Source organism: Sardina pilchardus, chromosome 12 (assembly GCF_963854185.1).
Source record: "Sardina pilchardus chromosome 12, fSarPil1.1, whole genome shotgun sequence".
Lineage (NCBI taxonomy): Eukaryota > Metazoa > Chordata > Actinopteri > Clupeiformes > Clupeidae > Sardina > Sardina pilchardus.
Genome location: NC_085005.1, coordinates 16,373,788 through 16,388,787, shown reverse-complemented (window position 1 = coordinate 16,388,787; position 15,000 = coordinate 16,373,788). Strand labels below are relative to the sequence as shown.

The 15,000-nt window shown below is 46.9% G+C and overlaps 1 protein-coding gene across 3 annotated transcripts in view; it reads right to left on the bottom strand.

Annotated features, from left to right (window-relative positions):
* The window catches only part of LOC134098209 (signal-induced proliferation-associated 1-like protein 1), a 43,947-nt gene that overhangs the window by 22,013 nt on the left and 6,934 nt on the right, over positions 1 to 15,000 (bottom strand). For all 3 annotated transcript variants that reach the window (XM_062551204.1, XM_062551205.1, XM_062551206.1), the window contains exons 5-8: positions 13,297 to 13,400; positions 12,725 to 12,885; positions 4,070 to 4,652; positions 909 to 1,183 (exon numbers count right to left, since the gene is read on the bottom strand). In XM_062551204.1, the coding sequence (XP_062407188.1) occupies positions 909 to 1,183; positions 4,070 to 4,652; positions 12,725 to 12,885; positions 13,297 to 13,400 (1,123 nt within the window). The remainder of the gene's footprint in view (positions 1 to 908; positions 1,184 to 4,069; positions 4,653 to 12,724; positions 12,886 to 13,296; positions 13,401 to 15,000) is intronic.

Here is a 15,000-nt window from a genome sequence, read left to right as displayed (position 1 = left end):
GGACAAATCCCTATGAATCCTGTATTAACCTGTAGTCGGAATCCTGTCTGTCTGGCTTTAGGTTTTACAACCCAGTGTGAGTACAGCCCACCTGATAACATTAACCACGCATCTGAAATGTGAGCGCTGGCAATTTCATGGATGGTTAAGACTGCTCCCTCAATAGGTTGGAATAAAAACCCAAACCCACAAGGGACCTTGAAAAACAGGTTTTTCAACTCCCAGTATCCTTAATAAGCAAGTGTTTATCACTCTGTAGTTAGGTAGATTTAATAGACCTTTGTAACTAAATGATAGGCTGGATAAACCCTGCCTGACCTGCCGGCAAATTTGGATTTCGCCAGCAGCTCAGGCTGGAAACCTGCACATCTATCTCCCCTGCTTCCTGTCCACAATCTTTGGCTCCAATCACAAACTAGCTTATCAAAAAAATGCACCGGGTCGTTGGTCTGTTGAAGGATTATCCAAGCGCAGAGACATTTGAACGATGCCAATAGACTCCCCATACTAATGTTCAATCTTGAAAGATTGAGCTTAACATATCAAAATAACACATATAAAAGTAAACTTTTCTATTTTATATCGGTTATATATTATTATGTAGTATATCCATGCTGAGGGCAGTATTGTCAACATTTCGAAAGAAATCTAAGTTGAAGCATATTCTAGTTAGCTACCGAGAACGCACATGTAAACAGAATGAACGGAAGTTGAAAACAGCACAGATTTCCGGGTTAAGGAATAAGGTGGATAGATAACGTGTTAATTGGTGTGTTGGAAGTGTTATCAGTAAGTGAGCCCTGCGTGTCTGGACTGGACTGGACTGGACTGGACTGGACTGGACTTGTCTGGGTGGGCGGCGCTGGACTGGACATGACTGGACATGTCTGGGTGGACGGGGCTGGTACCTGCGTGGCGTGGCGTCCTCGTGCGGCGGGATGATGAGCACCTTGACGGTGACGGAGGTGCGCAGCAGGTCGATCATCTGCTCGTGCGAGAGCGCGGCCACGGACACCTTGCAGATCTCCACCAGGCGGCTGCCCTGCCGCAGGCCGGCCTGCCAGGCGTACCCGTAGGGCTCCACCTCGGCCACGATGCCCTCGTAGTTGACGTGGAAGCCCAGCTGGCCCAGGCCGTTACGCCGCAGCGTCAGCTCCGTCGTCTCGCAGCCCTTCGTCAGGAACTGTCAGGAGGAAGAGGAGGGAGAGAGGAGAGGTTAGTAACCATACTTTGAGAGGAGAGAGAGCGTGAGACTCCGTCGTCTCGCAGCCCTTCGTCAGGAACTGTCAGGAGGAAGAGGAGGAGGAGGATGAGGAGGGAGAGAGGAGAGGTTAGTAACCATATTGTGAGAGGAGAGAGACTGTGGGAGAAGGAGGGAGAGAAAAGTTTGCAACAAATTAGGCAATTTTGGCAGCTGTGGCTATTTCATGGCAAAAGAGTACTGAGAAAATTATACAGATTGGATAATAGATGAAAAATAGAGGACAACAGAGACATAATTATTTATTAGGTGAAGATTTAAATCCAAATGCAATATAAATTCTAAATCTTTTTGTGCTGGTACCTAATTACTGTCAGGGAGTTAGGGAGGAGGAGGATGACGAAGAGGTGGGGGCGAGGGGGCGAGAAGTTTGTCACCACAGTTTGGGAGACGAGCGGGAGGAGAGAGAGCAAACGACAAGGAAGGGGAGAGAGGGGGGGAGAGAGGGAGAGAGAGTGTGAGAGAGAGGAAGAGGGAGAAAGAAGGAGAGAACAGAAAACTTTGGTAGGAAGGGGGGAGAGGACATTTGCTTTGCATCCACAAATTTGATTTGAAAAATATGTTTAGTGTACAAGCTGTGCCAATAAGCAAATCCAGAATTGAATTAAGCTATTAGATCCAGAGAGAGAGAGAGTGGGAGGAAAGGAGGAGGAAGAGTGAGATGCGAGAGAGAGAGAGAGAGAGAGAGAGAGAGAGAGAGAGAGAGAGAGAGAGAGAGAGAAGGAGGAGAGAGAAACAGCACTGCAGAGAGTGAGAAAAGAAAAGGGGAAGAAAAATCAAAGTGACAGTGCAGCTAAAGAAAACCATAAATCTAGAGGAAGACGCATTCACAACTGCCCTCCGCCCACCCGCCACGCATTGATGAGACGTCTTCCCAAAGCTCCCTTCAGAACAACCAAACAAGCCCCCCGGGGGGGGGGGGGGGAGGCGAGGGATTGGCGCAGCTGACGTTATCTACTCTCGTGTTTGTGAGCTTGTGAGAGAAAGCTTTGCTCGCTAATTGACCAAGATGAGGTGAGGGAGGGTATTTCGTGTCGAGGCAGGCCCAGATGAAAAGCTTCCGCTCCGATGCCGACAGAGGAACGGCTGGACGACGTGGGCATTTATTTCAATCGCTACTGATGTCGGCACCTCGGCAGCGGAGGCCAAGTTAAATATAGAAACTCATAGCCTGTGCGGCTCACCTGAGGAGAGACCCCGGCAGCTGTGAGTGTGGGCAGGCACTGAATGGCGAGGAAGCGGGCGGAATATTCCAGAACAATCCGAGAGGAAATAAGGTTGTGCGCCCCTGGTGTGCAAATCATAAGAGCTCAGCTCAGATGCTTTTTTTTTTTTTTTTTGACCCTATATGGTGAAATAACGATATGAAATGGGGACTCTAGCGCCTGGACTTAAACACTTCTGTATTTATTTTTGAAACGGAGAGAGAGAGAGAGAGTGAGTGTGTCTATAGGGAGGGAGGTTATGGATGGTAAATGATTGGTGTATGTTTGCGTGACCACTGTGGCTGCCTTGTTTGTACATGGAAGTTTTTTTTTCTTTTTCTTTTTTCCCTGCTCCGTGGTAACATTCGAACGGTCCGTTCGGTGAAGCCAGTTACCATGGCAACAGCGTTTGCATTCAGAGTGAATTTCTCCATCTCTCTCTCTCTCTTGCGCTCGCTCTCGCTCTCTCTCACACATTGGCATGGGCAGGGGGCCAAGACAAAAGTAGATCTCAGCTTGCGCATGGTTACGAGACCAAAGCACTTACGTGCTCCCCACTGACGCATCACACATCACCAGCTATTATAAGCTCATCGCCGCAACACAGATCGCTTCTCCGGATGATGATGATGATAAAAAAGAATAGTGTAATAACCATTAGCTTTTATGGAGAATGATGGCGAGCCTCCCACCACTTGTCAAGTGCAATCTATAATTGAACATCAGGCCATTGGCCACCAGTCGAAAAAGTTGATTGAACCACTAACATCACGCATGGTAGATTACACATAAACGCTGTAAAACAACAGCATATGATTGTTACTGAGGGAAATGGCTATCATAATTCTTGAGATATGGTGCCTACCTCACCTATCCACTTAGAGGAGCAGTGCCACTGACTGTGTCGATTGTGTGTGTGTGTGTGGAGTTCTTAATGTGCCTTTAGTTAACTTTTTAATTATTCACTCCACTTCGACAGCAAGGGCTTGCCTTTTTTTCTGACAATTTTTCAATTTTGATTATTCCCACTGTGAGGAGCTGCAGTAGTTGTAGGCAAGGCTTGACTCCTTTCTACCTCCCCCCAAGTCCTCTTGTCCAGCCCACCTCCCCTGGTCTATCCCTATCAGATATCAAAAATCCAGAGCAAAGTTAGTTTCAAAAAACAAGTAAAGCAGCACCTTATGGTTGATTGCACTAAATCCTAGTATGTACAGTAGCCTACTGGTTTTTATTAACTCACATGCACTTTTTCCTTTTTGTCACTTCATCTCTTGTTGAGGTTTGTCTGTGTTGTGTGTTGGTGGCTTAGTTAGTCATTATTTTTCTGTTTTTCTTTTATTTGTTTGTTTTTTTATATATGTTGTCTTGTTGATTTCTTGTTTGTTATAGTGTGTGGACCCCAGGAAAAGTATTTTCTTTTCCTGTTTTTATATCTGTTGTGTTGTATGTTGATTTCTTATTTGTATGTTGATTTTCTTGTCTATTATATGTTGTGTGTGGACCCCAGGAAGAGTAGCTGGTGCTTTTGCATCAGCTAATGGGGATCCAAATCAAATCAAATCAAATCAAAAATCCCTGCCCCCTGCCCCCTGCCCCGTCTCACCTCCAGCCTCTTGACCACCTCGCGGAAGTCCTCGGTGTTGTTCCCGACGGAGCGCAGCGCCACGCTCTCGCCGCGGCCGTGGTAGACCTTCATGGAGGCCGGGCTGCCCAGCGTCCAGCCGATGACGTCGCGCACGGCGCAGTTGAACACCACCGCCTTGGCCTCGGGGTCGGCCAGCACCAGGAACTCGGCCGAGACGGCCAGCAGCGCCTCCAGCTCGCCGCCGCCGCCCTGCTGGTCCTCGGCGTGCACGGGCCAGGCCACGGCGCCGCCGCTCCGCAGCTCGGCGCCCGCGTACGGCCGGCTGCGCTCGCGGCGCTTGTGCGCCAGCGAGATGAAGGGGAACTTGCCCGACGGGTCGATGGGCGTGCTGGTGACGTGGCGCTCGGCCAGCTCGCGCAGGTACTCCTGGCGGGTGCGCGTGGCCATGGCGCGGAACTTGTCCGACTTGTGCGCCGCGTTCTCCGCGTTGATCACCTTGGCCAGCAGGAAGTCCCGGAAGACGCCCGACTTGGGGAAGGTGACGTCCTCGGGGATGGGCGGGCCGAAGGCGGGGACGTCGCGGGAGCGCGCCACCGCCACACTGAAGAGATAGAAAAAGGTAGAGAGATAAAAATAGAGAGAGAGAGAGAGAGAGAGAGAGAGAGAGAGAGAGAGAGAGAGAGAGAGACGTTAGACGTTATGGTCATGCTAATAAAGCTCCTTTTGAATTTGAATTTGAATTTGAATTTGAGAGAGAGAGAGAGAGAGAGAGAGAGAGAGAGAGAGAGAGAGAGAGAGAGAGAGAGAGAGAGAGAGAGAGAGAGAGAAAGAGAGAGGGCTGCCTTATTAATGTCAAGGTAAGTTTAGGCATCCAATAGCTTATGAAACATACAGCACAACATAGCACAGAGGGGGGTTTGGAGGGGAAGGAAAGGACTGACAAGGGGGACAAAGGGAGGAGGAAGAGGATAGAATGTCAAGGCAGGAAAGAGAGGAAGAGGGAGACAGGAAGCAGAGGACAAGAGAAGGGGGGGGCAAAAAGTGGGGAATGATGAGGAGAAGTGATGAAAAAGAGAGAGAGGGAATATGAAAGTAAAAGAGATGGGAGAGTGCAAGTAAGGAGGAGGAAGAGGAGGAGGAGGAGGAGGATGAAGAGGAGCAGAGACGGCTAAATAACGTAGAAGGTAGCGGGGCAGTTAAGGGAAAAGAACATTTTGTATGTAAAGTATGCACAAATGATGCAAACTTTAAACAATGCACACCAGGGCATGAGAAGCACAGCAGATGATTGTTTTGAAGAAGGGAAGGGGGCAGGAAAAAAAAATACTCAGAAGATTGCCGCAAGGGATTCATGAATATGAATGACGCTCAAACGCCTTTCCAGGCAGAGAGAAAGAGAAAGAGAAAGAGAGAGGGAGAGAGGGGGGGAGAGTGGGAGAGAGAGAGAGCAAGAGCGAGTCGACCGCTGTGCACACCGAATGAACTGAAACATTTCTCCGCTGTGTACATATCTCCTTTATGTTTGAACTGCTTGAATGCCAACACGGGGGGGGGGAGGGCCAGGTTAGAATCCAGAGATGGTGTTGCAGAGGAGGGAGTGTAAATTACAGAAGAAATGTGATGAGGGCTTATTGATGTCTGTCTGTAAATATCAAGACCAGGATGATGCATAGATGGCTGGCTAAAAGGAGATCACGTAACAGCAGTTCTTGTGTGTGTGTGTGTGTGTGTATGTGTGTGTGTGTGTGCGTGTGTGTGAGAGAGAGCGCGAGCGCTGCCATAGGAACCAGAGTGGGAGTAAGGTTGGAACATTTTCAAGCTATGCAGAACACTAGGATTCTGCTTTCTGCATTTTGCCTCAGCTCAGATCTCGCTCACTCCCTCTCCCTCTCCTGCTCACTCTTTCTCTCCATCTCTCTTTCTCTCTCCCTTCTTATGTCACTCGCTCAATCTCCCTCCTTATCTCTCTCTCTCTCCTTTCCTCGGTGAGTGCCTGTGGAATGGACATGTAAGGCTTCCTGGACGCTGTGGAATGTGTGGAACGCCGGTGCTTGGCGAGTTGCAGCGAGGGACGAGGCCCAGATCTCTCGACCACCACCACCCCCACTCCCCAACACACACACACACACACACACACACACACACACACACACACACACACACACACACACACACACACACACACACACACACACACACACACACACACACACACACACACACACACACACACACACACACACACACACACACACACACACACACACACACACACAGGAAAAGAAGAGTGAGAGAGGGGAAGGAAAAGTAGACACAAGCTCAAGTGTGTTTCCTTCTTACTTCCCTTTCTAATACACACCCCCTCTTAGTAGGAACACCTGTGACAAAAATGCATGTATGTATATGTGTAAGTATACAGTATGTATATGTATATGTATATGTACAGTGGAGAGAAAATGTATTTGATACCATGCTAAAGTTGCTTAAAAAGAGGACTATAAAATCATCATTTGACAATTGATCTTAATGCCTTAATTAAAAAATGAGTAAAAGTCAAACCGCTAAGGACACCAATTTTCTTGAAGAATGTATCGTAAGTAAATAAATGTTCTTCCTAAATGCTAGGGGGAAGGAAGTATTTGACATAAGGGTAGGCAGATTTTTATTTTTAAGGCCAGCTATTTCATGGAGTGAAAGGCCTACAAGAAAAAGCACCATGCCAATCTCTTGCTATGGTGAAGGGTATGTGATGATGTGGGGCTATTTTAATTCCAACGGCCAAGGGAACTACATCAGGATGCATAATATCCTGGATCCATGGAATAGCTGGCCTTTAAAAATAAAATTCTGCCTGCCCCTATGTTAACCATATGTGTGTGTCCTTGTGTGTGCACATCTCTCCCAGGCAACTTCCCCACATTAAGACCTGACTCATTCATTGAGTGTGTGTGTGTGTGCTTAAGAGGACACCTCTCCAGCTGCTGCTGAGAGGGTTTGGTCTGTGGTGGCCTCAGTGCTGATGTGTTTAAGGACCAGGGGCTCACCCCTGCCAACAACTGACTGCAAACCATCGCCCAAAGCCCACTGTTGAATACACACACACACACATACACACACATACACAGTGATGAAGAGGAAGAGAGGATGAAGATGAGTATGTAGCTGGTATGTGCAGCCCAGTGGTTGGTTGTTGGCACTGAAGCATCGCCCAAAGACCACTGTTGAAAACATACGCACACTGTACACACACTGTACACACACTGTACACACACAGTGATGAAGAGGAAGAGAGGATGAAGATGAGTATGTAGCTGGTATGTGCAGCCCAGTGGTTGGTTGTTGGCAGTGAAGCATCGCCCAAAGACCACTGTTGAAAACATACACACACACTGTACACACACACAGTGATGAAGAGGAAGAGAGGATGAAGATGAGTTTGTAGCTGGTATGTGCAGGGCAGTGGTTGGCTGCTGGCAGTGAAGCATGAGAGCGGCTGCAAAGTGACGGGGTTCTCGCCAGTTTTGGATGCAGCGTGTAATTTGCAGCTTATTGTAATGACGCTGGGGAAGAATGTTTATCATTTGTCAAAACAAGAGATGACAACCTCGCTGCAAATGAAATAGAGAGGGAGAAAAAAATATGTCGCAGTTCCCTCTCGCTCTCTTTCTCTCCCTACTCTCTCCACCACACTCATCCTCTCTCTCTCTCTCTCTCTCTCTCTCTGAACGTCACATTCTATAGCCCTCCCTGGACTTCACAGGTGACCCCATCTTCCGCCCACCACTAGCCACCTCCATCTGTTTTAAGACAGAAGAGTTCATCCACCATCTACAGCTCTTCAAAACTACGTTGCAAAGCCAGGGTTAAAAAAAATATATATATATAAAAAAAAACACAATAAAAGGTGACGCATTGGACGAGAGCGTCCAACAGGCGACCCGGGTCTTCTATACAGCTCCACAGCTCTGTGGTTCCAAGAGGCCAGTGAGTCAGAGGTGGTGAGAGGGGGGGGGGGGTAGGTGAGGGGACTCTACATTGTCTCCTTCTGACCCCCCCAGCCCCCCCCATCTCTCTCGGTGTTTAAGTGGAGAGGCGAGCGAGAGAATGTGTGCACTGCGCGGGATATAAATGTACACTGCGTGGGCTGCTTCCTCTGCCCACAGCCCTGACGCAGCCCACATGAGAGAGAGAGAGAGAGAGAGAGAGAGAGAGAGGGGGAGAGAGAAAGGCACAAAGAAAGAGAAAGATGGAGAGAGATAGCAAGAGAGGTGTAGAAATAAAAAGATGGAGAGAGATAAAGAGAGGTATGGAAAGGGAGATAAAGAGAGAAAGCACACAGAGAGAGAGAGAAAGAGAGAGAGAGAAAGAGTGTGAGCGTGATAGAGAAAGGAAGAAAGAAAAGACAGCAAGGGTCATCTGTTTTTGTTTTTCCTGTCAATGACATCATGTGCAACTTCTGGGTTGTGCTTAGCAAAAAAAGAAAAGGAAAACTATTCTCATGTTTACAAAAAAAAAAAAAAAAACCTTGCTTTGTGCCACGTTTAGCACCTGACAGAACGTATAAAACGCATCCTGTGTGAAGCCTGGGAATTAGCAGGTGATTATCACAAATTAAACACAGACAGAGGAAGAGGTTTTCACCCCAAATTACTCCACAGCTCCTAAACCCTCTGAGTCGAGAGTAACACCAATAGAGCGAGGTGCTATAAAACACCATGTCAGCATGCAGGGGCTCAGCAGCTCAGAGCACTGAGCACAAAAACAACTTCTGCACTAAAAGCAGACCAACAAAAAAGCTTTTCTCAACTCGACTCGACTTAAGTGAATTAGGGATGCAGATATCCAGGCATTAAACTTTCAGTCTCATTCATTCTATCCTGGATGTAGGATCTGAGAAATTAATTTTGACATACAGTACAGTGTTTCCCACACATAGACAAATTTGTGGCGGTGCGCCACAGATTCAGCACCGGCCGCCACATATTGCGTCTCGTTATTCTTTTATTTATTTATTTTTTTCTTATTTTGAAACGCTATTGAAAAACACGCAGCATTCGTAAAGCTGAATTTCCTTTCCCTGCGCTCCCTCTCTGTCACTCGCGCGTCTGTCTCTCATACACACAAACACGCACAGCCCCTACACCCTCCGTGCACACCGCGGCTGTCTGTCTCCATGAAAACCAACGAGATTATCCCTGGAAGCGTGGTCGGTGGTCGCACTGATGCACCTGCCGCTGCTCGGGTAGAAGCATAAAGTTCTCCCGCAAGTTTTATAGTCTATGCGTGCAACTTAATTACCAAACAGTAGAAGTAAACTCATTCTCCTTGGCCCGCTCTTGTGCGCGCTCAATGGACAGCCGCCCTCCACATGCACATTTAATCCAAATAAAACATTCACAATCGTGGACGCATTGACGCATAGAAGACGACTAGCTAAATTACTGTTATATTCGGTTAGCATCATTAGTAGGCTATGCTACAGGCATTTGATTAAAACTCTTGCATTCGAGTTGACTGCATGACCACCAATGTTTTTCAACTCCAAGACTTAAAAGGGCCTGTCCCAAGGAGAAAAAGTATTAGCTTACCTTGAAACTTAAACACATGTGGGGAAAATGAACAGTCCAACCAGTAGAGTAGCCTATGATAAGCTTAGCCTGCTATGTTTACAATATTTTGAGGCTTCAACCAGACAGCTGAATTTAAGAAGTGGAGTTGTAATATGAATAGTAGGCTATAATCTGCATAAAGTTTGCTGTTATGAATATCAGAAATGTCAGTATAGGCCTATATAATGTAGGGCCTAAATAATTACATAATATGTGTTTGTTTCAAATAAAGACAAGCTTCACATCTTGGTAAAAAAAAAAAAAAAAAAAACATTATATGAAAGGAGAGCGATAAAAAGGCGATGCAATGAACCCCCCCCCCCCCCCCCCTCCCGTCAGACATGGGGCGACCACCACACATTGCCTTCTAATCTGTGGGAAACACTGCAGTATGACGTATATAACATTTTGAAATAGAAATGCAGAGCTCATCCTCGACTTTGAACAGATGTGTATGATGCATCCTCTGAAACCCTAATATGCTGAGCCAATAATAGTCTTGCCAATTTATCTGCCATAAATATCTGCAGAAATGATCATGATGATGCTGATTATACCGTTCTTAGGCTGTTCTAATTCTTCTGCCGATACCAACGTTGCACTGATAATATTGTGCATCCTTAGTTTGAATGAATGCATGAATGCAATACACTTCAGTACTTCCAAAGCATGAATGCAATACACTTCAGTACTTCCAAAGCATGAATGCAATATACTTCAGTACTACCAGTACCAAAGCATGAATGCAATATACTTCAGTACTACCAAAGCATGAATGCCATACACTTCAGTACTTCCAAAGCATGAATGCAATATACTTCAGTACTACCAAAGCATGAATGCCATACACTTCAGTACTTCCAAAGCATGAATGCAATACACTTCAGTACTTCCAAAGCATGAATGCAATATACTTCAGTACTACCAGTACCAAAGCATGAATGCAATATACTTCAGTACTACCAAAGCATGAATGCCATACACTTCAGTACTTCCAAAGCATGAATGCAATATACTTCAGTACTACCAAAGCATGAATGCCATACACTTCAGTACTTCCAAAGCATGAATGCAATACACTTCAGTACTTCCAAAGCATGAATGCAATATACTTCAGTACTACCAGTACCAAAGCATGAATGCAATATACTTCAGTACTACCAAAGCATGAATGCAATATACTTCAGTACTACCAAAGCATGAATGCAATACACTTCAGTACTACCAAAGCATGAATGAGGCAACGTCGCCGTGGTGTAGTACAATGCAGATGCAGTATCCACATCCAATTTATGGTTTTATGCCTTTTATGTATCTGCCTAGGGACAATAGATGAAAACTAGCTACGATGCTAACTCTAGCATATTTACATTGTGTACTTGTACTGATGTTCATTAATGTGCACTGTCTAAATAAACAATTCAATAAATCACTAATCTCTAATGCACCTTATCCACTGAGGTTAGTGGCTTTGTCACTGGCTGGGTTTCCCTGCAGCAAGACTGCCACCGTGGCCCTGACCAGTGCTTCAGCACTACCGCGACTGCTTTCCTGAACTGTGATGCTGACATGGTACCCACAAGAAAAAGTTCCACTGCTTCTCTATCAAACTTCGCTATACAGCCCTGGGGATGAAGAAGACACTGCACTCTTTTGAAATGAAGTTGGATTGTAATTTCCCCCAAAAGAGAAAACAGCCATGACTTAACTCTCTCTGGGCTGAGACACAGTGATACCCTGGAGGTTTTTAAAGGTACCTCAGTCATCTACAGCAGACATTTATACAGTCATGGTGCACCAGTCCTGGCTAGGGAAGTATCTCACCCAAGGCACAGAAGGGAGGGAAAAAAACCCGCTCTATTTCAGGACGTGCTACGGGTGGCTCTGTGTGCGTTGAGTGGTTCTTGACGGCACCAAATTCTGGCACCCCCCGCCCCTCTCCTTTAAACGAGAGCCGCCACACTGGGGGACAATTAAAAGAGGCGCGCGATGAAGACCCATCAGCAATTGCAGACTCCATTATGCCAAGCCAAGCATGGCAACAACATGACGTGATGACAACACGCGCGTGCGAGAGAGAGGAGAAAAAGAAGGATACAGAGAAGAGAGAAGGAGAGGGAGACAAGTCATGGCTGTTACTTCCTTCGCCACATACACCCCCCCCCCCCCCCCCTTCATCCATCCCCGGCCCCAACACCGACCCATTCAGTTTGGGACGTTTTTAGACTGGATGTGGTTTTGAGTCACGAGCGCTGCTCTAGCGAGCGAAACGGAACGGTGAGAAGCGGAACAAACGTCTCGGAGAATCATCACAGTGTGGGGACCGGGCCCCCGCTGCTCTGGCGATGTCACCACGGAGACGCACGTGTCACCGCAGACTCTGGAGATTGAGCGAGTGAGCGAGCGAGCGAGAGAGAGAGACAGACAGAGACAGAGAGACAATTAAATAAGCCGAGAGAAGATGGCCGCGAGGACGGTTCCTGATGTTGGCGCTGTTAACAGCATCTGACAGCGTTGATCCCTTAAGGCCACTGAACACAGATGGTGTTAAGCCACTAAAATACCAAAACATGGAGATAATTAACCCCCGCACCGTTCTGAGTGGCCTCAAAAACCCCAAAGCAAGGCAGGACAAAGGCAGTGTGTGTGTGTGTGTGTGTGTGTGTGTGTGTGTGTGTGTGTGTGTGTGCAAATGTGTGTGTGTGTGTGTGTATGTGTGTGTGTGCGTGAGTGTGTGTGTGTGTGTGTGTGTGTGTGTGTGTGTGTGTGTGTGTGTGTGTGTGTGTGTGTGTGTGTGTGTGTGTGTGCGTGCGTGCGTGCGTGCGTGTGTGTGTGCGTGCGTGAGTGTGTGTTTGTGTGTGTGTGTGTGTGTGTGTTTGTGTGTGTGTATGTGCGTGTGTGCGTAAGTGTGTGCATGTGTGTGTGTGTGTGCGCTCAGACTCAAAAACTTCGTTCCATGCATCAACAGTAGCAGTTTTCCATTTGGAATGTCACCAAAGTGACCAAAACAAAAACGGGTCTCATGCACCCATGCAACAGGCCTCGTGTTGAGTGGCAGTCTCACCTGTAACAGGTGGTGCCGTCAGAGCAGGGGTTGTGGGCGCGCACCACCACAAACACGTGCTGGAAGTGCGAGCGAATGTTCTTGGGACTGAAGGCCTTGGCGCCGGGCTCCTGGAAAACGATGGTCACGATGTCGTTGCCAATGTGTCGCTTCCTCAGCAACTGCACAGAACAAGAGAGGAGTTTCACAGGAGGTCTCAGTCACCTTCAAAACACTACTGACAACAAAGAGAGCAAAGCACTTCTGTTCCGCAATGGACCTACTGTAAAAAATGTTCACCCTGCTTTAAAATGAAGCGTTTTTAATACAGTGTGGTTACACAAGAAATTATTAATACCAGGTAATGCCCACACAATGAAACATGTTTTACACGTCATGCACATTTAAGTATAAAGCAGGACCAGAGCAAGTATCTTGGCCTTTGAACACTTAATTTTTTTTTTTTACAGTTTCAACATCTTATTGAATATTCTATACCGGTAATAGAGGGTACTGTTGATGTAACTAAACCATTAGTTCCACTGCTTATCTATGGGAGTTTGTACTTCAGAATGGTGTGGTGTGTACTGTACCTGCTGTTTGTTATTGGGAGTGTAGGGCAGCATGGTGGACACGTGGAACATGATCTCGTAGTCCTTGTAGGTGGTGTACAGAGAGTGTGTGCCAGTGGAGTCCGCTGCAGAGGGGAACACACACACACACACACACACACACACACACAGGTTCACACATCAGAATCCTCTCTGCTCTGTACTGATTTGAGATCACAGCCAGCACACACAGTTTCATATTTGTAACAGCTGCAGGGTCTGCCAGTTGGTGATATTACAAACTGAAATATATTAATAAAACACATTTCCACGGGCAGATTTAGACGTCATTTGGATTTTTTCATCAAATGAATGGCCCTACTGGACTTCATTGTGTTTACAATTATCCTATATCCAACCAGCACAAAATATCAAAGACATTCATTTTCGCACCAATATCAGTTATGAATAGAAAGTGTGAAGGACATTAACCCTGAAAACCCCTGTAGCTTTTCTCCAAGCAATATACACAAGATCATGACATGGACTACATAACCGTGCAAGCTCTTTTTCCAACCAGCAGAGTGAGTGAGTGAGTGAGTGAGTGAGTGAGTGAGTGAGTGAGTGAGTGAGTGAGTGAGTGAGTGAGTGAGTGAGTGAGTGAGTGAGTGAGTGAGTGAGTGAGTTCTAACACATTCATGCAGTTCATTTCTCCCCCGGTCTAGTTTGGACATAGAGAGCATGAGCGGAGATTCTTCATTTTTTCTGCATCTCATCCATAGACTGCTTCCAAAGATGCTTGATTACTAAGGCTCCGTTTCAACCCTCTCTCTCCTGCAATAGTGGTGATTTGCACAAAACGCTGACCTAAGTGTTGGATTTCGATTTGTCCATTTGCTTGATATGGAGTCATATACTGCCAATCTAGCCCTCCCTGCTGCTCTAATAGACCTCTCTTTCTCACATGGCCTGGTGCAATCTTATATCAGACACCATTATTATTATTATCATTCAGCACCGGGGCCGGTGAGATTACTGCCACATACACCTCCCCATAAAAAAAAAAAAACAGGACAGAAAAGAAACTCAAGCACCCTGACAAGCAAGCTTAGCACAACTTGGGGTAGTTTATGATCAAAGCTAAAGTTTTCATTAAGACAGGATCTCATCCCGTGTGAGCCTTATGTGGCATAAATTTAGATGGGGCAAGTGAGTGTGTGTGTGTGTGTGTGTCGGGGGGGGGGGGGGGGGGGGGGGCAATCAGGGGATGTGGAGGGAACACAGAAGGGGAGGCTATTATGCCTTGCGAGCGGTTGCCGTGGATATGGCGGGAGGAAGCTGGAGTGAGTTATGAGGTAGCTGTGAGAAGGCGAAGCGCTCAGAGATCCATCACAGGCGCTAATCTGAGACAGACACTCTGGCAGGGGAGCAGAGGAGACGCTCGCAAAGAGACTCGGAGGAGGAGGAGGAGGAGGAGGAGGAGGAGCAATGAAGGCTGATAACTGCTAGAGGCTGGAGTTTATTCATCTCACCAAACGACAGCGCCGGCCTTGACCCGAATCTGACCCTCAACCCTGACCCTGTGGCGTACAGCTAACCAGTCTGTGCCCCAGTGCATGGGATTATGAGATACTGGTGTAAACCTCTGTGTGTGTGCATGTGTTCATACAGTTGAATGTACAGTTAGTGTTGAGCATGGTACAGTGCATATGTAAATGGAAGTGTGTGCATGATATTCATATGCCT